At 37.3% G+C, this 27,183-nt stretch overlaps 1 protein-coding gene across 2 annotated transcripts in view; it reads left to right on the forward strand.

Annotated features, from left to right (window-relative positions):
• LOC128528802 (inositol polyphosphate-5-phosphatase A) overlaps positions 1 to 27,183 on the forward strand; it is a 166,638-nt gene that overhangs the window by 37,097 nt on the left and 102,358 nt on the right. For both annotated transcript variants that reach the window (XM_053501937.1, XM_053501936.1), the window contains exons 2-4: positions 870 to 911; positions 22,988 to 23,088; positions 24,641 to 24,728. In XM_053501937.1, coding sequence (XP_053357912.1) covers positions 870 to 911; positions 22,988 to 23,088; positions 24,641 to 24,728 — 231 coding nt within the window. The remainder of the gene's footprint in view (positions 1 to 869; positions 912 to 22,987; positions 23,089 to 24,640; positions 24,729 to 27,183) is intronic.

Genomic DNA, 27,183 nt, shown 5'->3' on the forward strand with positions numbered 1-27,183 from the left:
CCTAATCTGTATGTCTTTGGACTGTGGGAGGAAACCGAAGTACCTGGAGGAAACCCACCATGCACAGGGCGAACATGTAAACTATACTCGAACCCGGACCCTGGTGGTACTGTACAAGGCGACAGTGCTAACCACTATGCCATTATGTCGCCTTCAAGGACAGTATACTGTATAGTTTAATTTTTATTGAACCGTTATATCAACTCAACTTATTTAGGCGTTGAGATAAAAACAACACTCTAGTGAATTCTGAGAGAATTGTCGTTCACTGACACCTTTATCAGCGCATTATTTCTTGTGGCTGAGTTGTGAAAGCCTTGATCTCCAGTGGTGTTTTGTCTTCAGTGTCATTGACAAAAGGTTCGAGGTAGCACTTTTATAAACTCTTTGTTATTTTAGTCGTCATTCTTGTTAAGTCATGCGTTTAAAAGACATCTGTTTTTAAATGTCATGTGGGCCACCATTTGGAACAAGTGAAGCTAAGAATTCACCAAATGAAATGAAATAAATGTAGGACATTGTTTATTTAACACTTATGAGAGATGAATATTAAAAACACGTACGTACAGTGTAATACTGTAAAGCTTTCAAAAAAACGAGACAACACTTTTGCACGCACGCACAAATACCTAGCATGCACATGTAATAAAATATATGTCCCAATAACGACCATCCATTAGCACAGAGCGTGCATTCTTGCTGCACGTAAGGATTTAAAGGTAAACATGATTTACAGGATTGGGAGTAATGCATGTCTCTGCTTGTTCAACCCAGCTGATGTGTGTTGTTTGAGTTTCCGCAGCTGAGACGCATGGATTTTTATAACTTCAGTGTCTCATTGTTTTTTTTTCTTTCTCTTCCCATTCTAGCTTGAAACCCTTCAGAAGACATGGCTGCAGGAGTTCTATCAGGTAAGCATCCTGATTACGTTGCTGTTCATTATATAAGGTGCCTTATGAGAGGCCGAGCACCTGTAAGCTTCTTGAATGCGGGAATGGAACAAGGCCCAGTACGGCTTCATACATTGTGATGCAAACCTCATGGTGCACAAGAAAAGTACATGAAATAAAGAGCTTTCCAGGGTCATGCACACATTTTTTCCTGTGTATCAGAATGCAGTCGCGAGTGTGTCTGCTCACTGATCACACTGCCAGCTGCTTCAGATTCGTTGTTCAGACATATGCATTTTTTTTTGTTGCAGGTTCTCTCTCTCTTTCTCTCTCTCTCTATCACTCTCTCTCTCTCTCTCCCACACACTCACACACACACACACCGCCTTTCATCTGGTAGCAAGCGTTTGAAAAACCACAGCTTTTTCCATTGCCGGCTGGGGGGGAAGTTGGTTGCAAAACACAGTTGTATATGAGCGCAACAGGTCGATCTGATTCAAATATGTTTGTTGTAAGAAAAGTACAATTGTTGTAGAGATATTATATTTGTGCTGATATGAAGATTGCACCTTGCATTTTACATGTGCAACATAATAATAATAATAATAATAATAATAATAATAATAATAGTAATAATTTTACTGCTGAGTTATGCAATGTTTTTAATTTTAACAGGTGTCTTATTATAATTATTATTTTATTTATTATAAATGAAAATGACTTTCTATTTTCTTACAATTTCAATAGAACTTGTACTACAATCTGACCGGTCTGGCTTTGATAGCATGTATTCTGCCTAGCAGTAGGATTCAGTGTAAGTGATGTGATTCTATAATCGGCCTTTGTAAATATGGGGGGACAAATCCTTAAATTGTTAGAAATTAGCTTTTACAAACAGGGTTGCTTTTACTGTAGGGCTGCCCCCTCCGGACAGGGGACGAAGGGAGGTTGGGGTGGGCTGTGTGTTTTTTTTTTTACGAAAAAAATTACACAAGTTTTCACCTGGTTCAACTTCAATGCCCCATGCATATTATTTTCTCATTTTATGGTGTTCATGTATATGAGCTGTTCAGGCTTGTACTGTACAGGTATATGTTGGACACAGCAAACACTGTTTGCTACTAAGTGTTCATTTACATTTTGTTTTGCAGTAGAAATAATCACGGTCAATAGTTACAGACTGATTTGTCTAAACTTTAAGTTCTGCTTGCTATAATTTTTCTCGTGTTTATGGCGCCCTCCACCCAAGAAAAAAAATAATAAACTCCTCAAAAACAACAAAAACCCGTTATGACATGAAATTATATCTTAAGTTATGTAAACTAGTTGGCAGGCATGTTAAATACAGTATGCGTGTTACTGCATGCATAATATTGTACTCATAAAGAGATAACAGTTGCATAATTTAACTCCACCCCCATCCCCTTTGTTTTGTAAACCGGGGATCTAAAGACTTTTTTTATTTTATTTTATTTTTTCCGACAAGCATCATTACGCTCCACATCCCAATTAAGAATTAAGAGTCAGAAGTAAATTATTTCCCCTTGAGGGTTTGTAGACTGGTTATATATTATTCTTAATGGTTTCCACACAAAGATGTGCACAGAAATATACCTGTGAAACTGTACAGGGGCCAGGGGTGGCTCAGTGGTTAAGGCATTGGACTACGGTTCGGAAGATCCCAGGTTCAAACCCCACGACCACCAAGTTGCCACTGTTGGGCCCTTGAGCAAGGCCCTTAACCCTCAACTGCTCAGATGTGTAATGAGATAAAAAAATGTAAGTCGCTCTGGATAAGAGCGTCTGCCAAATGCCTAAATGTAAATGTACAGTACAGTATACAGTATACACAGTTTTATGAATGATCTGCAGTTTATTCGAATGCGTTTCAGTTCCACACTGTGACGTAGAAAATGCGACGTGCAAATGAGTGGAACTTTAACTTTTACGAGACGGTTGGCACCCCTAGTTACTCCGCTAGATATGGTAGCAATAGCTCTAGTAGTAGTGTGTGCTGTGGTATTGTATCTGGCTCTGTCTCATTGCTCTGTAAACTTTGTTTACTCATTAACACCAGCGTGTACTGTGCATGTACAATCACTGACTATATTTGATCTGTCTCTAGATCCTAATCAACAACAGAACCGATGTCTGCTTTAGATTTCCGATCTGCAGTTATTTAAAACTTTTATTTATTAGAAGGCAACATATGCAACATATCCCATTCTCCTAAACCTAAACCAACAGAATATCCCATGCTCGAATAAAGAGCAAACATTTCATCCTCCCTATGCCCTATGGCAGCCTCTCTAGTACTTTCTGATTTTGATTTTCCATTCCATAAGTAGCATCAAGGGGCTCTCGCAAATGCCGAAATGCTTATCTAAAACACAACTGTCGTGCAACACTTACTCATTATAACATGCAGAACATGGAACAAGGCTGCGTCAATGAATAACAAACCGAAACCCCACACCGAATGTTTTTCAATGAACGCACACATCAGTCTCTTTGTATTTGGTGAGCCAATCATGGCTACACTTTAGTAAGCGGCGAGGGCTGGCATTTCTTTATGACTATTGGAATTTCTACGTTTTTAAAAGACATGGGACTCTGAGACTTTGCACATAGGGACAAATAAGGACTAACTGCTGTAACTTATTCTGTAAACCTCATACACTTCTATTTCAATTTTATTTTATTAGTAAAATGTATCTATGTTTGTGTAATGTTCTCTGATTTCATATTTTATTTCTCTATACAGTATGTAATTTTTGTCAAATACACAGTCACACATAGACATACACAGTAAGATATTAGGTGAAGTGCTTACATGACTACCAATAACCTAAAAGTGTAAGAATACAGAGAATAAAAGTTCTCAGTGAGAATATAATGTATAAAATGATATCAATTAGAAATGTAGAAATATATATAGTATTTTTTTTTTAAACATTACAACAAATTTACATTTACATTATGTACAGTTATTTAAAATTATTATAATTTTTTCATTTTAGGTCACGGTCGGTCGTATAAGAATATCACTATACTGTGTTTGCGACCAATAAAATAAAATTAGCATTTGTATGTACTGTAGCGGTGTTGAATAGTCGCTCACTGTCTGGCCACATGCATGGAGCGGTAAGGTAAATGCGGGCTGCCTCAGCCACAGCTGGAAACTAATGCCTGACCTTTACTCATCCAAACATACCTCTGTACAGAACTTTTCCCCAGAAGGATTTCTATGTGGTCAGTTGCAAAATTTACTGAGATTAAATGTGTGGATTGTGGAGAAGGGACTTATTTTTTTCAACCCACTTGGCATTGGTGTTCCATTGGTGTTTCAGCAGCCTCCAGTTTATGGTAGGCCTGTGCCTTGATGGTCCCTGAGTTGTTCCTGAGCTTTTAACCCGATTTCCTCTCTGCTGAGGATGGCAGGTTGGGTCTCATCTAAATACTTTAAATAACAAAATAATAAAAATAAAATCATTTTTATGTTGGCATGTGGAAATAAATTATGATTACAGGAAGTTCAGAGGCCTTCAGCTTGGCTAATTTTAAAATTAATGTTGTGACTTTTAGCACCACTGAAATAATAATTTAATAACATGCATAATATTTTTGACATCGTGCGAACAGAAAACTCAAAATAAAACTTCTCAATTCTTGTTTTTTCTTTTTAAGATTTACGTCATACAATCTGAGCCACAACAAGAGGCGTTCAAAACTTAATCGGAACCCAGATATTGCCATGATATTCATGTTCATTGTCAGCATGTGTAAGCTTCTGACTTTTTTTTTTTTTTTTTGTATTAAATAATTTTAGTTAAAAAAAAAGACTATACTGCTGTTAGAATAGGGTGTTTGGTTTTTAGATTTGAGGCAGCAGGTGCTCTACAGATGAAGCATGCTTTCTTGACCTTTCTGCTGCTTCACTGCTAGATTGAACCATGTCTGTGGAAGAAGGTGCAAACACAGATTTACAGTCCACTTCGGCATTACGTCAAATATATACCGCAAAATTCATGCATTAGTGACGCAGAGGGATTATACAGAGAAACTAAAATAGTTTTACTCTCATAACGGTGTTCTGTTATTCTGTACAATCATCAGAAGTTCTAGTGTATTGCTTCGAGATTTCTGTCCTGACACTTTGACGTCTTCATTGAGCTACCCACATGTTTTCTTTTTATAACTTTTACAATTTTCTTTATACCTGCACCAAATTTCAGACACCGCCGACTTGGAGCAACCAGCATCCTTTGCTATAGTTTGTTGGTTTTCATTAATAAAGGAGTTTTCTAATTTTTTCCACTATTTAAATTAATAAATCTCTTAAATTTTTACTTTTAGTTAGACAAGTCCAACAGCTCATTAGGGTCTGTAAGTACCCTTATTTAACTGGAGACTAATTTGGAGTTTTAAACTGGTTTGACTGGGCTTTGCAACAGAAAAGCATTTTACAAGGTTGAATGATAACATAATTCTGGCCTCTACTTCATATCAAAATAATTAGCTTTGAGGTACACTATATAAACAAAAGTATTTGGCCAAAGCTTTCACTCTTCTTGGAAGGCTGTCCACAAGATTTTAGACTGTTTTTGTGGGAATTCGTGCCCATTCATTCTTTAGAGCTTTTATAAGGTCAGGCACTGATGTTGGATGAGAAGGCCTGACTCAAAATCTCCATTTCAGTTCATCCCAAAGGTGCTCGATACGGTTGAGGTCAGGGCTTTGTGTTAGGGCCAGTCAAGTTCTTCCACACCGAACTCATCAAACCATGTGCTTATAGTCCTAGCTTTCTGCACTGGTGCACAGTCATGTTGGAATAGAAAAGGGCCTTACCTAAACTGTTGCCACAAAGTTGTAAGCATAGCATTGTCCAAGATGTCTTGGTATCCTAAAGCATTGAGGCTGCCCTTCACTAAGGATAAGGGACCTGAGTAAAACGCCTGAATTCAATAATTAACAGGTGTGGTCAAATACCTTCGTCCATATATAATATATATATATAAAGCTTGTTGTGTCAGATTTATTTATTTATGTAATTAACATAAATTCTTAATGAACTCTGGTGATTCCATCAGATTTCCTCTTGGGTTGTATCCACCAATGGATCACGTATATAGCAATGACACTAACATGGCTAGCAAGAGCGAGTGCTGTGGTATTATATCTGACTCTGCACAATTGCTCTGTATACTTTGTTTACTTATTAACACCACCACGTTCTGTCCATGTACTGTACTTTAAAGTTTCGACAACCGACCGAACTGTTGTCCGCTGGAGATTTCTGCTCTGCAGTCTATTTTTCAAGCTACCGATGACATTTAATGCATCTCTGCAAAGTCGCTATTTGTGTCTGGTACCTGACAAAGCAGTTAGTGAAAAGATAAAGTAGTTGAATTAAATTATCTATCATCATTTGACAATATCCATGAACTGTGTAGTCTATGGATAAGCAGCTCTGGATAGAGGCCTGTGCTTGCAGGAGTGTGGTTTTCTCAGTAATGACACAGGTGATTTCTCCAACAAGGCATTTGCATATTATGAAAGGCAACGCTTTTATAGCTGGTAACCTCAGTCACCACATTATTTACATATCAAACACAATGAAATTTGTTTCCACTTTCTGTTAAACTGATTTTTGCACTTTAAGCTGATCGGTGATCACATCAATTGGCTTAACAAGTAAAAAATAGCCACAGCTTGTTGAACTTGACTAATTAAGTGCAAAGCAAAGTCTCCAAAAACTGAATCGAGTCTGTTACAGCTGAGCATTGTAGAAGCTGAATGTATTACATCATGATTTTATGATTCTGTATCCCTGTATACTATTCAGTGCTTTGCAATGCTTTATTTTGTTTTATTACATTTAGTTTTTTGATACTATAGTAAATGATAATTACTGAATAAAAGCACTTTGATGCAAACTTAAAATTAATTCTATTTTTTTATGTTCTGTCTCTTGCCTGCCTTTTATTAATTACACTATTGATTAAATTGCTTGTTTTTTATCTGCTTCATGAGTAGAGATTTAGTATACAAGATGTGAGAGATGAAATGGGTGTGTACTGTACAGCATGTGCAAGAATCAGCATATGAGATTGACAAATGGTGTGAGACAAATAGAGGGCGTCTAGAAAAACAGATATGGCGAAGGTAGCAGAAATATTATAGCCAAATTTCAAATCTCTCACCAGTACCAAGTTTAAGGGCAGAACAAGAACAATTGCCCGTAATAATAATAATAATAATAATAATAATAATAATAATCTAATATACTTTAATAAGCATATGTACTTCTCTCAAAAACACAGAAGCAGATTTTCAGGACATTATCTCATAGCTGATGTGTTATAATGCTCTTATAAAGATTGAGTCTTAGTGATGCGACCCAAGACTGATTTCTGTGATTTTTGCCCTACATATTGTTGGATTTTAAAATATATAAGGATACGAGGATATTTAACCTCGTATTACCAGGTATTGTCTGTCAAACTACTGTACTTATGCATTTAAAATACTTCTGTCTTTCATAATGAAGGAACAAAACGGTGAGGGGGGAAAACTAATATTGTCCAGAAACGCAGATCTTGGTTGTTTTATGCCAGGTGGTTTTAAGGGTATGCTTTTGCACCTTTTTTTCTCACAGACATGCAATAATCCAGCAGTGAAAGCGAGGAAAGGTCAGAAAACTTTATCTTTACTTGCGCAAAGCTCCAGCCATCTGCCTTACTGTCCACTTTCACTTTCAAAACAAAGCTCTAGACAGTATGACAGATGGTGTTCTGATAATCAGATCACAGTATTTTAGTAGTGAGTAATATCAATCAATTTAGAGGCCTCAGAAAATGATGTTATGGTCGGCACAAAGGACCTTCGAACACAGCCATCATAAGATTTTTAGCCAGTGTAAATTATGTGAGAATCACTAAGGACTTTCCAATACGACATTGTCCCTATACTTGGATAGTGATTCGATTTATATTGTGAATCTGCACGCATCACGATTTTATAAATATTTAGATCCGATTTGTTACAATTCTAAATAAACCCTATTACACAGGATGCTGTGATGTGTGAATAGTCCAGAGTGCACCACCTGCAGGATTGTAGAGGAACAGCATTATTATTTTGGAGTCAGTGTGGCGATACGTGAGTTGCTACACAAAGAAATTGTGATATGTAACCAAATCACGCAACCCCCCCCCCCCCCCTCCTCGTTGCCTATGGTCCATAGAGTACTGTGATTAAGTTAGCTTTACAGAGGATTTTTCTTATGGATTATCCTTTCATTTGGGGGTTCCCTTGCAACGCTTGTATGGGCATAGTGTTAGGGTCCTAGCAATGGCATTGTGGCAATGACAGGGGTTTAAACTATAGGTCCTCCCATCAACAACCCAGTACCTCATTTACCATTTATCCAGCCAGATTCCAAAGCCTTTTCAGAGATTTATTTAACTACAATAGTAAAAACACATAAACCTATAAGATGCTAAATGTGTGTAAAGAAGGTATTATGGAGACATTTTATTTCCACAGTTGCCAGGAAGTTCATGACACCTTTATATTTGTCATTTTAATAAAGTAAATATTTTTCAGGCCCTAACAGAGAGCGTGCACATGTGTGCACGAGAGAGAGAGAGAGAGCGAGAGAGACTTAACTGGAATTATTACAGCTTATGTTGACCCGAGTTTGGAGGCAGTCTGCATCTGTCCTTATCTCTCCTTATCTCGCTCTGTGCGTGTGTGCATGTGCATGTTTGTGTTGGTTGTATCAGATTTTTAGAAGTCTTTTGTTGTAAGGGACACTAAATGACAGCTATTTCTAAGCTTACACTCACGGAGGTATGTAAACAAAGAAATAACATGCGGGGGAAGCAGACTGAGAAGGGTGTAATTAAAGAAGTGATATTCGGCACAGCTAATGTGGTGCTGTGGTCAGTCTAGTTTGGATAATATGGAAACCCTTTTTGTTTACTTTGGAACAAGTAGCTCTGTGTCCTCACACACAACCACCATCTGTGTGTTTGCGCACACACGTGTGTGTGTGTATGTGCGTGCGTGTGTGTGTGCATGTGTGTGGTTGTGTGCGCAGTAATATTGCCCAGACACAAAATAAACACAAAATTCTGCTCCTGGACCCAATCTGCATCTCCCGAGAGAGATGTGCCTCAGCTTTTTTACTCGTCTCTGTTTTGCTTATGCTCTGTTTAACAGCTCATCATAAGCAGCTAACAGTAGCATCTTTACCAGTCTAATAGCTAACATTAGCATCTTAACCAGTCTATTAGCTAACATCAGCATCTTTTCCAGTCTAGTAGCTAACATTAGCCTCTTTACCAGTCTATTAGCTAACATCAGCCTCTTTAACAGTCTATTAGCTAACATCAGCATCTTTACCAGTGTAGTAGCTAACATCAGCATCTTTACCAGTCTAAAAGCTAACATCAGCATCTTAACCAGTCTATTAGCTAACATTAGCCTCTTTACCAGCCTATTAGCTAACATTAGCCTCTTTACCAGTCTATTAGCTAACATCAGCATCTTAACCAGTCTATTAGCTAACATTAGCCTCTTTACCAGTCTATTAGCTAACATCAGCATCTTTACCAGTCTAAAAGCTAAGATCAGCATCTTTACCAGTCTAAAAGCTAAGATCAGCATCTTTATCAATGCAATAACTAACGTTAGCTTCTTTACTAGTCTAATGTCTAGTACTAACACCTTTACCTAACAGTCTAATAGCTAACACTAGTATATTTATTAGTTAAATAGCGAACACTAGCATCTTTACTGGCCTAAAAGCTAACATTAGCATCTTTACCAGTCTAATACCTAACATTAGCATCTTAACCAGTCTAGTAGCTAACATCAGCATCTTAACAAGTCTAATAGCTAACATCAGCATCTTTACCAGTGTAGTAGCTAACATCAGCATCTTTACCAGTCTAAAAGCTAACATTAGCATTTTTATCGATCCAACAACTAACGTTAGCATCTTTACTAGTCTAATATCTAGTACTAACACCTTTACCTAATAGTCTAATAGCTAACACTAGTATCTTTATCATTTTAATAGCTAACACTAGCATCTTTACTGGCCTAATAGCTAACATTATTGTTTTTACCAGTTAAATAGATAACACTAGTATCTTTACTAGTCTAATAGCTAACACTAGCATCTTTACTGGCTTAATAGCTAACATTAGCGTCTTTACCAGCTAACACTAGCATCTTTACTAGTTTAATGGCTAATATCAGTCCTTTACCAGTCTAATAACGAAAACATTTGCATATTTATCAGTCTAATAGTTAACAGTTTTAAAACTCCTAGTCTAATAGCTAACCCTAGCAAAGCTAACAGGAAATGTGTACAAGAAATTCTATTGAATTCACTTTAGTGAATTTATTCTAAAAACATGTTATGTGTTGGAGGGGAGAGAAATTGTATGTGTTCTGGAATGCACAATATGCAGTGATATTAGTGTGTGTGCATGTACACTGTTCAGATCGGGGAAGGCCTGCTCTTAAAAGGCTTCACAAGAATGACGTCATGGAAATCTCACAATCTGTTGTTCTCTCTCTTTCTCTCTGTCTCTCTCTCTCTGTGTTGAAGAGAACACCATGGGTGACTGGTAAATCTCTAAACTATGATTTCACTGCAAGTGTATGTGTGGACGTATAAAATGGCACTTTCTCTCAGGAGTTTAGCTCATGCACTGTACACGGCACGGCCGCACAGTCTTCGGAGCATGTATTTGATCTTTGGAGAAATGTAATATGAGAAGAAGATGGATTTGTTATTTTTCGTTTCTTTTCCATCAGTATTTTGTTTAAAACTTGATCTTTAGGGTTTATGTGCGCATTCGAAGATGCTTTTTGTTACATTGCATAAAGGAACACACAGCCTGCCTATAAAGATCGCCTGTGTGATAAAGTATCTAGGTTTTTCCATTCATGCATGAAGCTGAAGTTTGATATGTGGTTGATACAAGGTCAGAGAGAGAGAGAGAAGCTATGTGAGTACGCTATCAAGCAGAGCTTTTCCGCTGGAGGAAGCAGCTCGGCTCAGCAGTTTACTCATGATGCTGCACCTTGTTGCCATTTCCACTGCTAAGTGAACCATGCTGTATGCTAATACCAATACAGAATTTGGTTGCTTTTTTTTTTTTTTCAGGAATCACGTGAGACACACTGCAACTGACAGGTAAAATAAAAACGGGCAATAGTTTTAAGACTTCATGGGTATCCTGCCAGCCCCTATAATTTTATTTAACAGTTTTTTTTAACAGTACATTAAATGTGGAAATAATCCCATTCTCTTGGTAAATTATTAAAATGAATAAATATCTTAATGTGTTTTTCATGGAGACAGATATTTTAACATTTAATAAACAATATAAAAGCTAATTTATAAGGAGAGAAAATATTAATATAAGAATGTAACACAATAATTAACTTGCAATGGCCATACAGTACTGTGCAAAAATAATAACTTTTTTGTGTTTGTTTATTGTAGTATGGAATAGTTCTCCAGATGACTTTTTAGCTCTCAGTTCCTAGTCCCTGTACCTGACCGGATCCAGAGGAATGTTTTTGTTTGTTTAAAAACCAGTGACCTATAAAACACTTTTTCACTCATTATCTTTACCTCTTATCGCGTACAGGGTCATGAGAGAAATCTTCGGGGCACTTGGCATTGTAAATCCTGGACATTCACAGGACGCACAAGCACACATTTGCACAGTACGCCACACACAAGCGCTCACTCACACACTATGGCGCGTTTGGAAATGCCAACTAGCCTAATCTGCATGTTTTTTGCCTATGTGAGGAAACCCACCAAGCACTGGGAGAACACACAAACTTCATGCACACAGATCCTGATGTGGGATTTGAACCCTTGACCCTAGAGGTGTTAGTGGCACAATGGTTAGCAGAGTGGCATATGACATCATCTGGGATAAAAAAAAAAACCCTCTAACTTAAGGCATGAAGCAGGGAGAAACAGGTGTAGATGATGACGGATGATTAGGCTAGTGATTATTTATATTGGTAGGGAAATTGTGTTAAAACATAAAACATTTGTTCCCCTTTCTTTTATCTAATCTAGATGATAAATTTTAATTTATATTAATATGAAGGAATAAAGGTTGCCTCAAGACTGTATTTACAGAGTGTTTGGGCAATATGGTGCTAGATGTTGAACCCAGTCCGCACATACAAGCTTGACACAGGTTTTACACTGGAGGTCCTTCCTGCAATCGTCCCATTTTATCTCATCCTTGGGACCGGCATTGCATCCAGTGGCTGGGATTTGGGCACTGGCTGGAAATTGAACTCTGGCCTTCAGAATGGCGGGCGGGACCACCTACGAATAAGAAATGCATATTATACAATTTTGTTTAGACCAAAAAATACTTGCATTTTGTTTTTGTATTTTTTCTTTTTTTTATTGTCCAGGGCTTATTATATTTAAGATAATTATGTTTTTCCCCCAATTTGTGATTTCATATAGGAAGTCACATGCTATCTGCTTGTTGCTTAGCTCTGCTGCTGACTGGTAGGGTGTGTCTCAGCAGTAGCTCATTTATATAGACGCTTTATAAAGGCACATTAAACGGAAAGAAGTAAAACATGCATTATCTAAGGGGTGTTTCAGCTGGAGCATTTTACACACACACACACACCAGTGAGCAACCATTCCATATTTTATAGTAAAATATAGATGGTTTAAAAAAAAAAAAGGAAAGTATTGCAATGTGCAATTTAATTGTTGTTGAAAATTGGTTGTAGTACATCCTGTAACATGCACATATTCACTGTGTCAGCGTGTTTAAGGGGAAGGAGGAGGTAGCGTTGATGAAGAGGGGAAGCTGTTGTTTATTAGTCTGACAGCTTGAGATGACATCGATCTGGCCTTGATGCCCTGATGAAGTTATTGATCTTCAGCACAACATATCGTATCTTGTATCTCTTGCCAGTGAGGTGTTCCAATATGGCAAAAATACAGTATATCATGTTATTTGAAAATATTTAAAAAGAAATCACAATATCCACAATATCTCAAGCATACTGTGACTGACAAATTTTCCTATAATATTGCCATGTGATGAAGAAACTGGGAACATTGGTGTATGGTGTAGGCAGCATGTAGCTTTTAATGAGTGTTTGTACATGCTTTCTCTACTACTATTCCCCTGCTACACTGTGTGTGGGGGTGTGTGTGTATACGGTAAATATTCATCACAGTTTAATTTCTCGGAGTTTTACAGGGATAATGTTGGTGTTGTGTTTTGCAGACTGGTTTATTGGGCTATATTAGAGCGTATAAACTTGTTTGTGTGTGTGTGTTCTTTATAATGACAGATTTGCATTTAGTTTGGCGTAAATCCTCGGTTTGGAGGAATGGGAAATTTTTATTTGAATAAGAAAAAATAGGAAAATCTTATGAGGTTGCTGGTTTTGCTAGAGAGCTTCCTCGTTCTACTGGGCCGGCGGTCAGTCCTGGGGCACACATGGTGATTTACAATTCGGGATTTTATTTTTCTTATTGGAGTATACTAAGATAACAAATTAAAATTGGTGTGCGTCATTTGGCTGAAAAGCTTTCCCAGAGTAAGAACCGGACATGCTCATCTGTATCGATGGTCAGCGCACGTGGCTGTCATCATGACATCATCCTTTAGTCACACATTGAGTGTGAATGTGTAAATAATTTCACCAACCGTGTACCCATGTTGCAGGATTAGGGAGATTCCACTGCCATGGGGCTGTTTATGTCTGAAAAAGGACTCAGAATTTAAACGTTTTGAGGACAGTGTAAGATGTCTTTTTTTTTTTTTTTTTTTTTAACACATTTTGCATGCTGATGCAGCAGGAAATGTTGCAATCTCAGCAGCTTCAGGGTGCCTGGATTCATCCTGACCTCGGGTTACTTTCACTATCGAGTTGTGCACGTGAGACTTTGTGTGTACTGTACATGGTGTGTTGTGCTGGAACAGCTTTTCATTTAGGGTGTATTCTTGCCTCACACCTAGTGTTCCTGGGATCTACTGCAACTCAAGACCAGGTTATTATTAATGTCACTCAGACCTGGACAAAATTTGTCAGAGGAGCTTTGCATAACTTGGATTTCAGCCCATGGCACCACTTGGTCTCTGCTTCAGCACGTTGTCAAACTCAGTGTAGATATGCAAGAAATATTTTAAAATGGCTCAGTGTACTCAACATTTCCACACTATTCAGCATGCAGAGATCATATAGACTCTATATGGAGTTGCGTTATATTCTCAAATGGCGCATCCATTAAAAAGTGCAGACGCATTAGTCTTAAAAGTCTACGAGTGAATTAGTCTTAAAACTTGCACATTTTATCCATGTGGCCTAGTCCCAAAACAAAAAGTGCAAATAATCAAAATGTTTAAAATCTGAGTATAATCCAAGAAAAAGAATCAGAAACAAATCAGGTTTTGTCCCTCAGTGTTAATTTAAAAAATGGGTTCAGAGACTTTAGAGATGTGTATTGATAAGATAAGCTTGTTTCAGTCCTCTCTGAAACTCTTCTCAGTTATATATTAATTATATATAAATCTTTTCAATATTTCAACTTTTAACTTGGGAAGTATGATTATAAATAAAAAGCATTGCAATTATTTTGATTTAAATGCGATATGTAACTATTAAACTTGCCATTTTGTATTTAAACATTTATCTAGGCTAACAGCAAATAATGGCACAAATGATTAAATGATTAAGATAATGTTTGCTATTATTTATTCATTCACCTTTAAAGTATTAAAAATGAGCAAATACATTACACACTTATGAACATTTGTCTTTTTTGACTCATTCTGGACACTTATGGACACTGCATACCTGCGGTCTGTTTACACATTTCTATTAATTTTTTTTGCTCATAGCACATAAGACACTTTCATGCATATTTGCACCCCCAACGGCCACCTCTGTTTAAATCCCACTTCATCTTAATACTGAAGTTTCTATATATATTTTTTATTTGTACAGAAAATCATCTCTTTCTTAATATTTGTACAGCTAGGTTTTTATTTTTATTTTTCTTATATTTTATATTTTGTCTTATCTTCTATATATATGTGTATATAACACTCACCTAAAGGATTATTAGGAACACCATACTAATATGGTGTTTGACCCCCTTTCATCTTCAGAATTGCCTTAATTCTACATGGCATTGATTCAACAAGGTGCTGAAAGCATTCTTTAGAAATGTTGGCCCATATTGATAGGATAGCATCTTGCAGTTGATGGAGATTTGTGGGATGCACATCCAGGGCACGCTCAAAATTGCTTAAATCACCTTTCTTTCCCATTCTGACATTCAGTTTGGAGTTCAGGAGATTGTCTTGACCACACCCCTAAATGCATTGAAGCAACTGCCATGTGATTGGTTGATTAGATAATTGCATTAATGAGAAATTGAACAGGTGTTCATAATAATCCTTTAGGTGAGTGTGTGTGTGTGTGTGTATTTATATATATATATATATATATATATATATATATATATATATATATATATATATAATTATGTAAAAACTCTACAAAACTGACTGACTATGTGTATATTACTTGTAATAAATTGCAGCCGTTTGTGATGTAATAATTGTACAGGACCTTGTTTGGATTTAGATTTTTTTATGCAGCGACGATTGCGTACTGTTTAGCACTGTGACCATGTACGCCCAGGGTCTAGGGTTAGAGTCCCGCCTCGGGTTTGCATGTTCTCCTCATGCTTGGTGGGTTGGTGTCCTCTGGGCCCAGGGCTTTCGTCCCACACTACAAAGACATGCAGATTAGGCTAATTTGTGTTCCCAAATTCCCTGTGGTGTGCGTGTGTGCCCTATGATGGATTGGCGCAGTGTTAATTTGCCTTTCAATACGGCCTTTAAAACTGCACAAAATTGGTGTTCGAGACATCGCCAGTTTCAGCGCCCTCGAAGTTACACTGTATGTCCAGAAGTTTGTGAAAACCTGACAATAACAGTAAATGTTCAAAAAATGCTTAAAAAGCACATGTGAAAATCCATGTTTAGTCCTGCATTTGCTGCTATATTATCCTTCACTGTTCTGGAAAGAATGTCCAGTAGATTTTGGAGGATGATTGCGACGATTTGCTTATTTAGTCATGAAAGGATTAGTGAGGTCAGGCACAGTGCAGTTTTTTTCAAAGTTGTTGAGAAGGGTTGAGGTCAGGTCCCTCTTTGGGCATGACACACGTTTTCTTCTACATCAATCTTAACAAATAGTGACCTGGTAATACTGGAACAGGTTTGACGCTCTTGATTCCAGTGAAAGGAAATCTTTACATTTTTGCATACGAAGACCTCTTATCATACAAACTGTATTGTACCTATACATACTTCGGCTATGTATTGAACTCGATTAATACTTTGACATTGGTTTGGTACACAATGTTCAGAGATGTTACTTTAGGCGGAGAGATGAGCTTACTAATGCAGTAGGAAAGTTGCGGGTGACTATATCTGCCTTTCTTGTATCTGTTCGACTGTTTGCACATCTAAGAGATAATATATCTAGTCTCCAGTGTCAACAGCAATTAGTAAAAGATAAGGTACACATGAAAAGGAGTATAACCATTTTACAGTCAAAGAAAGAAAACACTCCTCTTTAGCAAACATTCGCACTGTCTTGCATCCGCGATCTGAACGCGAACTGTGACTGGCGTCATTTAGGATATACCCCTCATTTTAATCCAGGAAAATAGTTATGTATTTACAGTCAGTTACATGGGGAAAAAAACAGCGCTGACGACAGGCAGTGTGTCTCCCTTACTTTGACTGATCAGATTTTACGAATATCTGAAACGTGCGTATGTTTCTTTTATCCTCATATGACAGGATGACCTCCTTATATAACCTCTTTATAGATTCTGTTTGTTTTATTATACATCAAGACAAGTATGTGTGTGTGTGTGTATGTATAGGACACAAAAGAAATCACAAATAAATGCTTTACACACACACGCACACACACACACATACAGTATGTTGTCACAATATGGTTGGAATCCAAGGTTTTACTGTGTATCTATGTAGATCTGTAAATATGTGTGTATGTGTGTGTGTATAATACAGTATATACACATCCATGTGCAACTTGGTCTGTGAGCGTTTGGAAGACGAGCAAAAGTTTTTAGTAAATTGTATAATCAATTTTATATAAGGAGTAAGGTCTTGAAATACAAGGAGTGTGTATACGCTTTGTCTGCCGAGCATCACGTGATCACAACTAAGCCAACGGCTCTTCTTTCTCGCACACTTCGGACTCGGTGCATGTGTCTTATATAGTCCATATATAGTCCATATAGTACTCGTACACATGCGTGTGTGTACTGTTTACTATAACATTGTGACTGTGTGTGTGTGTGTGTGTGTGTGTGTGTGTGTGTGTGTGTGTGTGTGTGTGCGCGTCTAAAGCATTTTTTTTTTTTTTGCCCAGGTGTAGTGACTATTTTTTAGTAACTGTACATGTTATGAAGACAGTGATTCAGTAAGTGTGTGTGTGAGGGGAAAATTTCTCCTCTCCTCTTTCTCGTCTTGCACCAGCTAAGATTCTTTTCAAAGATAAAGTGCATATTTATATTTTGTATTAATCATTTTCATATGGATTTATTTTTATATAAATCAAGTTTCCATTAGTTCTTGTGGGGTAATTCACTTTGATATACGAGTGCTTTGGATTACAAGCACATTTTCGAAACAAATGATGCTTGCAATTCAAGGTTTAATCTGTGTGTGTGTGTGTGTGTGTGTGTGTATATATATATATATATATACAGTAAATTACATATATGTATATTAGGGATGCACCGAAATGAAAATTCTGGGCCAAAAACGAAACCGAAATTTTTGGATGCACTTGGCCGAAAACCGATACCGAAACCGAAAATGGCTTCATTAAAAAACATGTTTAAAATATTTTCTTTTTGTTTGTATTAAAAAAACTACAAATTAATTAAAATTATTGCAACTTTGCTGTCCTCATCTGAAACTTTGAAGTGCTTCCAAACCGCCGACATACTCCGTGTTTGATGCGTAATGACAGCGCGAACGAGACGGGAGGATGGGAGAGGCGTGGCGAAAATTTCGGCTTTTATTTTCGGCGCTTTCTTACGTTTCGGCCGAAACCGATAATGCTATTTCGGCCGAAAATTTTCGGCGGCCGAAATTTCGGTGCATCCCTAATATATATATATATATATATATATATATATATATATATATATATATATATACACTACCATTCAAAAGTTTGGGGTCACTTTCTAACTCCATGATGGTTCCTTATTTTTTATTTCTTTCTACATTGTAAAGGAATGCTGAAGGCGTACAAAAAATGCATTAATCTTCTTTGAACATTTAATAGTGAGATGTGTCTGCTACTTATGCTCTGTAAAGACTTCATAATGCCTCTAATCTGAGGTGCTGTTAATTGGCAATTTTTCAGGCTGATAACTCTAAATGAACTTCTCGTCTGCGGCAGAGGTAGGTTTTGGTCTCGCCCTCCTGGGATGGCCTTTATGAGAGCCAGTTTCATTATGGTGCTTGACGGATTTTTCAAATGCACTTGACAATACTGTTCTTGCAAGAACTATTACAGAAAGGCTGACCTCTGTGTCTTAAAATAACAACTAACTGTTGTTTTAAAATCCCCAGTATAGTTGTAGAATGTAGAAAATAAACCACTAAACAAAAACAAAGAAAATTGCAAGTGACCCCAAACTTATATAATATGGATTTTTTTTTGTTGGACTGATAAACAAATTCTCATGGGACAAACATGTCACAGAACACGCACCCCACCAATTCAAAAGTGTCCTAGACAGTGGTGCTAAAGGTACATATTTTTGTGCGTGTGTAAATCCAGTGCGTGACACATACGGTTTAAAATTTCTGAACCAGCCTGTTTTAAGCCAACCTGGTCCCTGTTATTGAACTCTTACACAAAGTGCACTAATTCCTGAAGTCCGGTACACGTTTTAGAGGAAAAGCTTACGGTTCAGTTCACCCCAGGCGTGTTGTCTTGTTAGCGCTCGAGCCTGCCCAAGCACGAATTTCAATCTACTGATGTTTACTCTCCTCTAAATGTGTAATAATGATATCCTCATAATGGCACGCCATGATTTCATAGACCAGGTATACTCGTCTCGTTTTCCATGAAATTATTGCATTAATAAAGGAGGAAAAAACATTTTCTTTTTCATGGCTTGCAGAAATGATGTGACAAAACTATCTGCAGGAGTTAATAAAGAGTCTCACGTACAGTTCTCTGTGGCACCATGGGATGTAGAGGGAACAGATAGTGTTGACCTTATTAGTGTGAGCTGGAAGCTGTGCAGATGTAATGCAGTCTGTGTCTAGTGCAGGTCGTTGCACTAAGTGGCACACCGCAGCCTGATGGAAAATCCATACTGTTATTGCTCTACATTACCTTTATTTGATTTGCCTCTTAGTGGGAATGATGCGGGCTGCTGGTGCGAGTCGACCTAAAAGCATGCGCGTGTCCCGGCCTTCGCGCTCCCCTGAGAATCACAAATCCTGAATGACGCTGCTACACACCCTGCTCCGCATCCAGCACCCTGACCCCGAGTGTGTGTGTGTGTGAGCGCCGTAATTCACTCCGCTATGGATTTTCTGTTACGAGTCACGAGGAGCTGCTGGAGCCACACGCAACAAATTGTAAAGCGCAGCCATGTGGGGGCGGACGCCAGGATGTGTCCTCTCACTCACACGCTGATGTTTATAGCTGTAGCACTCTTTCTTTCTCCTCCTGTCTGCCTTTATTGTCTTTTTATTATGGATCTTGTCCCCTGTCAATTTTTTGTATTACTTTCCTTTAACAAACTTATTTTTCTGTCTCTCTTCCTCATATCTTTTCTGTCTCTGTTCCTCCTGTCTTTGTGTCCTTGTGTTTTTCTAAGTTGTTCTATGCACCATCTATGTGTGCTTATGTGTACTTACAGTATGTGTGTGTGTATAAAACCACAGGCGCGTGATGATGGATGGCATGTGATGCTTTTTGTACAGCGAGAGGGCTAAATGCCTGGGGCCCCAGGAGTACAGATACACAGACACACAGACAGTGGCATACACACATAAGCAGTGGTGATGTTTTCCATACATGTCCAGTACGACTGCATGCTGTCTGCTGATGCATTGTTTCCTTTCCAGTGGATGAACTCTACACACAGAGATCTAAATGTTCCCAAACCCTCACAGACCCTTTGCATGTCTCATGCATACCCCCTCTTACATAAACATTACTTACTTACTGTACACAGTACTGCTCTGTACAGAAAGTTCAGAGCAGTCCTTTATTCTGGTTAGACGTGCTGTCTGTCTGATTTGTGGCTTTAATATCCTCTTGAATGGAGGAACAGTATGCAATAATGAGCTCTCAAATAGAGCTGGGTGGTATGATGAGAGAATATCAATAGTGTGATAAATAGAGGTGCACCAATTGCTGTTTTTTCTTAGGTAATACCAATTGTTTTTAAAAAAGGGTTTTCTTACCTTCTCTACACAGCATCATCGTCATCCATCATCCGCCATCACACTTTTTCTTCTATTTGTTCTATCCTCCTTCTAAACCGTTCTTAGGAATTTGTATCAAATCTTTGTTTAATTTTTATTAAAAATATATTTTTTTACATTTAAAAGAAGCACCTTTTAGTAGGCAGGAGACTTCTTCCTTTAAAAATACATAATTACATTAACATTTCGGCCTTTGGCAGACGCCCTCATCTTGAGCGACCTACATTTTTATCTTATTATACATCTGAGCAGTTGAGGTTTAGGGCCTTACTCAAGGGCCCAACAGTGGCAACTTGGTTGTCAAGGGGGTTAGAACCTGGGATCTTTCGAACCGTAGTCCAATGCACTAAGTACCTCTCATCCCTCCCCTCTGAGAGTGCTCGGCCAATCAGCTCTTTCCAGGCCTCCAGCTGTGAGAGGTTGCAGCATCACCCGGGAATCGAACTCGCGATCTCCAGATGATAGGATGAGCACTTTACCACAGTTAACTAAATTAACAAAAGTAAAATTTTCACAAAACTCTGACCTAAATCCAACTGAAAATGGGGTGTGAGCTTCTCTGAAACGTGTGACACCATTAAACCGAGTTAATGGCTGGAAGGAAAGAGTTATGAGCTTGCAGACGTCTGTGACTGTAATGGATGGGAGAGGGCAGGCCACTATTTCACCGCACATCGAGGCTCATCTGGGATTCAAACTTGCGCGCTCTTGCGGACAGAAGATACCTTCTGCTGTGCCTGTTTGTACTGTATATGTGAGGCTGATCATCTGGTTATGGCAGATCAAGAAAACTGTCATTCTGATCACTGGCCAATCGATCAGTGCCTTTGAGTCATAATGTCGCAATACACATTACAGCATTTATTTTTCTTTAAAAAAATAAATAAAAATAATATGTTTGGTAAAAAGCAACTGACTAGGTGTTAACCTTGATGCTAGGAATGCACCAGTTGTAGCCCATTTCTTGAAGATGTCTGTGCGTGGTGGTCTTGATGCACTGACTCCAGCCTCACCTTGTGAAGCTGTCTAAAGGTCTTGAATCGACTTACAGTTTCCTTAAGGCCGCGGTCATCCCTGTTGGTTCCGAACCTTTTCCTACCGCACTTTACCTTCCAACCAACATCCGAGAATATGTTTGAATAAAGAACCTTCTGTGGCTTTACACTACTCGTGGAGAGTTTCGATCATCTTCTGGACAATTGTCAAGTCAGCGGTTTTCCCTTGCGTGTACTGAACTAGACGGAGAAATACATGACATGAATAGTAATATTATTATAAAATAATATAATATAAAATAATATTTTAAGAAGCTTGATATTTGTTTTTCATGAGCTGTAAGCCTTAGTCATCGGAAATTAAAACAAAATAATGTGTATATATTTTCACATCGCACCGCACCAAGAGGAAAAATAAACTAGTGTTCAGTTCAAACAGACTAAAGCCTGTATGTATGAAAGCACACTTAGTCTTTAGATGGAATTTAAGTGTTTTGTTTTTAATTGAACCATGCTCAGTCCTAAAAAAAAAGGTGTGTTTACGGACTCAGAAGGGTGCGTTTTCTTTCTGGATGTTTAAGCATTGATGAGGTCTCACTGTGGATCATGTAATAGCTGTGTAACACTGAAGTGTCATCTATTCGTTGCTTTATTTGGTTCTGTTGTGCACTGAAATGCTAGGATTTGGCAAAATGAAATTCCTAAAGCATTTTCGATCCTGATCCATTAAAATCAACTCTTTTTTTATTTATTTTTTGTTTATTTTTATTTATTCACGCTTCATGCCGTAGAGCTACAGTAGTACTGCTGATGTCAGTGCATTGACTTCATGTACGGTATTACACACACGTGTTGTATACTTGTGTGTCATAGGGTAACTCTTGTTTCTGCCACTGAGACAATACTGGGATTAGTGCTGCTAGAAACTTAAACAATCAAATCTACTGTAATTACTGGTAACACTGGAGCTCTTGTAAATTGTTATTTAGGGCCAGGTGATTTTGGACTGTTTTTTTCCCTTTATAAATAAAATTGTTGTTTAAGAATTACACTTATTATGTAGTTATTAAAAACTAGCACTTTATTCAATCGAGTTATCCTTGTGTAATGGTAAAATTAGTTTGATATTCATTTAAGTGAGACACTAAGGGACAAATACTTTTTCATGGCATTGTTGAGTGGTCTGTGTTTATTTTTTGTGCGCATATCTGTCAATCCAAAACCTTTCGAAACAAGGGAACAAATGGATCCAATGTAAAAACGGTCTACGATAAACTTCAGTTACACACAATTTCACAAGTTTTGAACGGACACGACAGCACACCCCAGAGGCTCTGTGGAGTCACTCCCCGTGAGGCCAGATCTGCCTAGTGGGCATAATGTTCAGTTTTGTAATGTTAGGGATGATCAGTGTAAATCAGATGTGTTAACAAAGCTGTATATATAATTATGCTTTTGGTATAACAAACTGCCAATGTTGTATGCTCTTTTCCAGACGGTGCACACACACAGACCACAGTTTGTGGCGTTACACTGTCAAGAAGTGGGTGGGAAAGAAGTCCAGAAGTCCATGACAAAAGTGGACAGCTTTTTCAGGTACAGTAAGTGTGCTACTGTCTTCTTTTGAGGAAATACATGCTCTGAAAATCAAATCTCTATTTGGGACATTTGTGGTGTGATTGAGAGCTCACGCAGTTAGAAGGGTTTCTAGGACATTGTTGCTAAATATTGGTTTTGTCCTACATACAGGACGAAGCCAGTTAACACTAACACACACACAAAAAAAACAAAAACATTTCATGTGAATTCATTAAGAGTTTAAAAATAAAGAGCTTAAGGCAAATTTTGAGAATTATTCAAAAGAAAGATATTCAGTCAAAGTAATTCATATATATATATATATATATATAAATATAAATTTAGGGTTAAAGGGATCAAATACTTACATGCTTAATATGTATGTATATTAATATTAAAAGTGTGGATGAGCAACGTGATTGCAGTTTTACACTTTCACATTAATACATGTGTGTATATTATATAGTTAACATTTATGTTTATGGCGGCATGGATCTGCGTGAGTTTGCATGTTCTCTCTTTGCCTGGTAGGTTTCCTCCCACAGTCCGGAAACATTAGGCTAATTAGGCTGATTGGCGTTCCCAAATTGCCCGTAGTATGTAAATGTGTGTGAGTGTAGTCGGACTACAGAGGTTCGTGGATGGATGGATGGATGGATATTTTTAATGCTACCCAGGATTCTGCAGGCTTATTGATCGATTGATTTAATTAATATATTTATTTAAAGCTTCTCCAGGTCTCTTAGGCATAATTTCTAATAATACTGCTGTAAAACCTATTTATGTGACTAGTAAAATACTGAGCTATGTTTATTTAATATTTAGTTTGCAAATGTATCCATAATTGAAAAGATTTTTGAAGAGCTCATTTTCTTCTGACCCACAGGTCAGCAAATTCAAATGGGTTTTTTGACCATAAAATTTACTTTGAAGGCTTTAGTGCTCATAAACCCATTTACATATCGTCATGTGGCAGAGCATGCTTCTATCGAAATGATTTGCAATTATTTGTCAGTAAAAGACAATGCAAATCTCCGTTCAAGTATGCTGGATATTGATGTCTAATAACAAGACAATAATTTACATAACATAATTACAGCACTGCTTTTTAAAAGCTTTTTGTTATTGTTTGTTGTAATTGTTTACTTTTCTTTTCTTTTGATCTTTCTTTTTACACCTTGTAGTGATGCAGGAGCTTTTTTCCATCGATACTCGTGTACTAGTATTTAAAATTCTGCCATTTCCATTCAATTTTCATGTGTGCCACTTGCAAATTACTCTCGGAACTTCAATAGTGCTGCTTTTCTCATTCTTGCTTTCGGCACGACCTGCACGTATGTTTCCTCCTCTGATTAAATCATGACTTTTCTGTACATACTGGATTGTCCTGGTGCTCTTATCCTGAGAGGGTTTCCCCCTTTCCAGTTTTGCAGAGTTCCCTGGCGCCCTCTGTTGTTCATAGCAGGAAAAATACCAAAGGAGTGAGATACCTCCTAAACATTATTATACCACTGTGCATTTGTTTGTAACCTAACCATGTGATGTATGGAGTTTTATTTTCTTCTGTCAGAGAGTTATTGTCCAGTGACGCCATGAAGGAGTACAACAGAGCCCGTGTCTACCTCGACAAGAACTACCAGTCCCAGGAGCATTTTACAGTAAGATTTCTTTCTTTTTATTTTCTGTTTTTTTTTTTTTTTCAAATGTTGTATTTAAGGGTATAACATTCGATTTCTTACCCAACATGCATTTTGCAAATACATTATACTGTCACTGTGGATTGTCAAGGTTCTCGTACCATCACACTCATTTTGTTTCCATCAATAAAAAACAAAAAAAAAAACAATTCTATCCAAGCCAACTCCAAACACAGCTGTGGGAAAGTGGGTATAAAAGTTTTACTGCTTATTTTCTTTTGTTTCATTTGGCTGCTTCTCTTATTTGGTAAATCATAATTATGAAGAATGTGACATTTTTCCAGGCGGCATGGTGGATTAGTGGTTAGCACTGTCACCTCCAGGGTTTTGTTTCGGATTCCGGCACGGATTTTGCGTGTTCTTCCTTTGTTTCATGCTCTGGACATACAGAATAGGTTAATTGGCATTCCCAGATTGCCTGTAGTGTGTGGGTAAGTGTCTGTCTGTCTGTGTGTGTGTGTGTGTGTGTGTGTGTGTGTGTGTGTGTGTGCCCTGGTACCCCATCCTGGGTGACCCTGCCTTGTACCTGGGGTAGGCTCCAGGCCCCTCGCGACTCAGAATATATACAGGATATACAGGATAAAGCAGTATAGAAGAAGAGTGAGCGGGTGTGATATTTTTCCCCACCAGACAAAGTAGCGTGTACATTTATTGAGACAAACTAACTAAAAGCAGCAGTATTGTACACATTATGCTCATTTTCGGTTATGTGTCCAGGCTCCTGATTTAGCTCTACGTCCAAAGAATCAATGCTGTTGCACGGTACCTCCACGAGATGGCAGCATATAGCTACTAATCATGACTGCTTCCTGCCTTATTGTAACCAGAGATGTCCTAAGTGTATCAAATCATGGCCATAATAATTCTAAAAATGATAACAATTATAATAAAAAAAAGGGGAAAATATTTTTAATATAATTAAATACATCATATAATTTACATTCTAATGTTTGATCCTCATTAACCTCTTCCCCCCTATCCGCATACCGCCAACCCCCCAAAAAAAAAAAAAAATCAGGTCTGTATGATGTATGGATTATTAATTAACACAACATTGATTTTTATAATTCTTTTATCAAAGGCACTAATGTGAAAGTCATTCTTGTAATAAAATGAATGCATGCAGGTTTTAAATCAGTATGAAGGGTTACAGTATGCAGTCGCAATATAGCAGTTTAACAATGAGAGAGTTTCCAGTGTATCACACAGTCAATAAATTCCTAAACAGTCTAGTCATACAAAGCGTCTGCCATTTAGCCACGACAATGTGCTGTTTGTTTTTTTCCAGTTTCGATTTTTCACTCCAGGGTAATTGTTTGTTGTCTGGTCAAGCTGTCAATTTCCAGATAATGAGAGCAGGAAGGTAGTGTAAGAGCTGCGTTCTGTCTGAGAGAAGGCTGTTCTCCTTTTTATATATATATATATAAAGGAGAACAAGGTACCTTTTATTTTTTGGGAGGGTTTGTTAATATATATATATATATATATATATATATATATATATATATATATATATATATATTAACAAACCCTCCCAAAAAAATAAAAGGTACCAAACATATATTTTTCAGGTAATCTGATTAATCTGTTTAAATCTTTATTATATTTTATGTTGGAATATCATGAAGAATTTAAAGAGCAGCATAAAAAAATTGCTTTATCCTTTTATTATTAGGCATAGATTATGTGCAATTACTGTATATCAGAACTAACCAGTATTACGTAAATGATAAAGACTTGTAATAAAGTGTGTGCTAATATAAACGTATGATTTGTCTTACCGTCGGTAAAAAAAATTTGACTAATCAGATTTGAATGCTTTGGTATAAATGTACATACCTTTGAAAACATAATTCTACACACACTCACACACACACACACACACACACACTAGAGTGGGAAAACAAGAATATTACTGTATATGTTTTGTGTGTGTTTGTATATGTAGTATTATTATTTTTATTATTATTATTATTATTATATATAATGATCAATAAAATTGTCAGAGTTTATGAATATATACAAATGCATTTTGGGAAAAAGAATGCTTTACTTAAAATGCTTTAAAAAGTGAGCACTAATATGAGTCATTGATTTGTATTAACACACTAATCCTGTGTGTACAGTAAGTTTGATTTAATCCGACTTTCACGCCAAACATCTTAAAAAAAGTAAAATCAAAAACAATAGAAACTGCTACAGTATGTATGAGATTCGTGATTATATTTCATTAATAACATTTTTATTTTTTAAACAAACAAAAAAACACCACCACATCTTTGTTGGCCTGAAACGCTACAAGAGGTTGATTAATTAGGAAAATGCTATGGCGTGCACCGCATTGCTTCACTTCATAGCAAAGCACGTAGCATTGCTGCTCGAATCAATTAGTCCATCTACTTTTTTGATCCAGTAG

The sequence above is a fragment of the Clarias gariepinus genome, chromosome 8 (assembly GCF_024256425.1).
Source record: "Clarias gariepinus isolate MV-2021 ecotype Netherlands chromosome 8, CGAR_prim_01v2, whole genome shotgun sequence".
NCBI lineage: Eukaryota > Metazoa > Chordata > Actinopteri > Siluriformes > Clariidae > Clarias > Clarias gariepinus.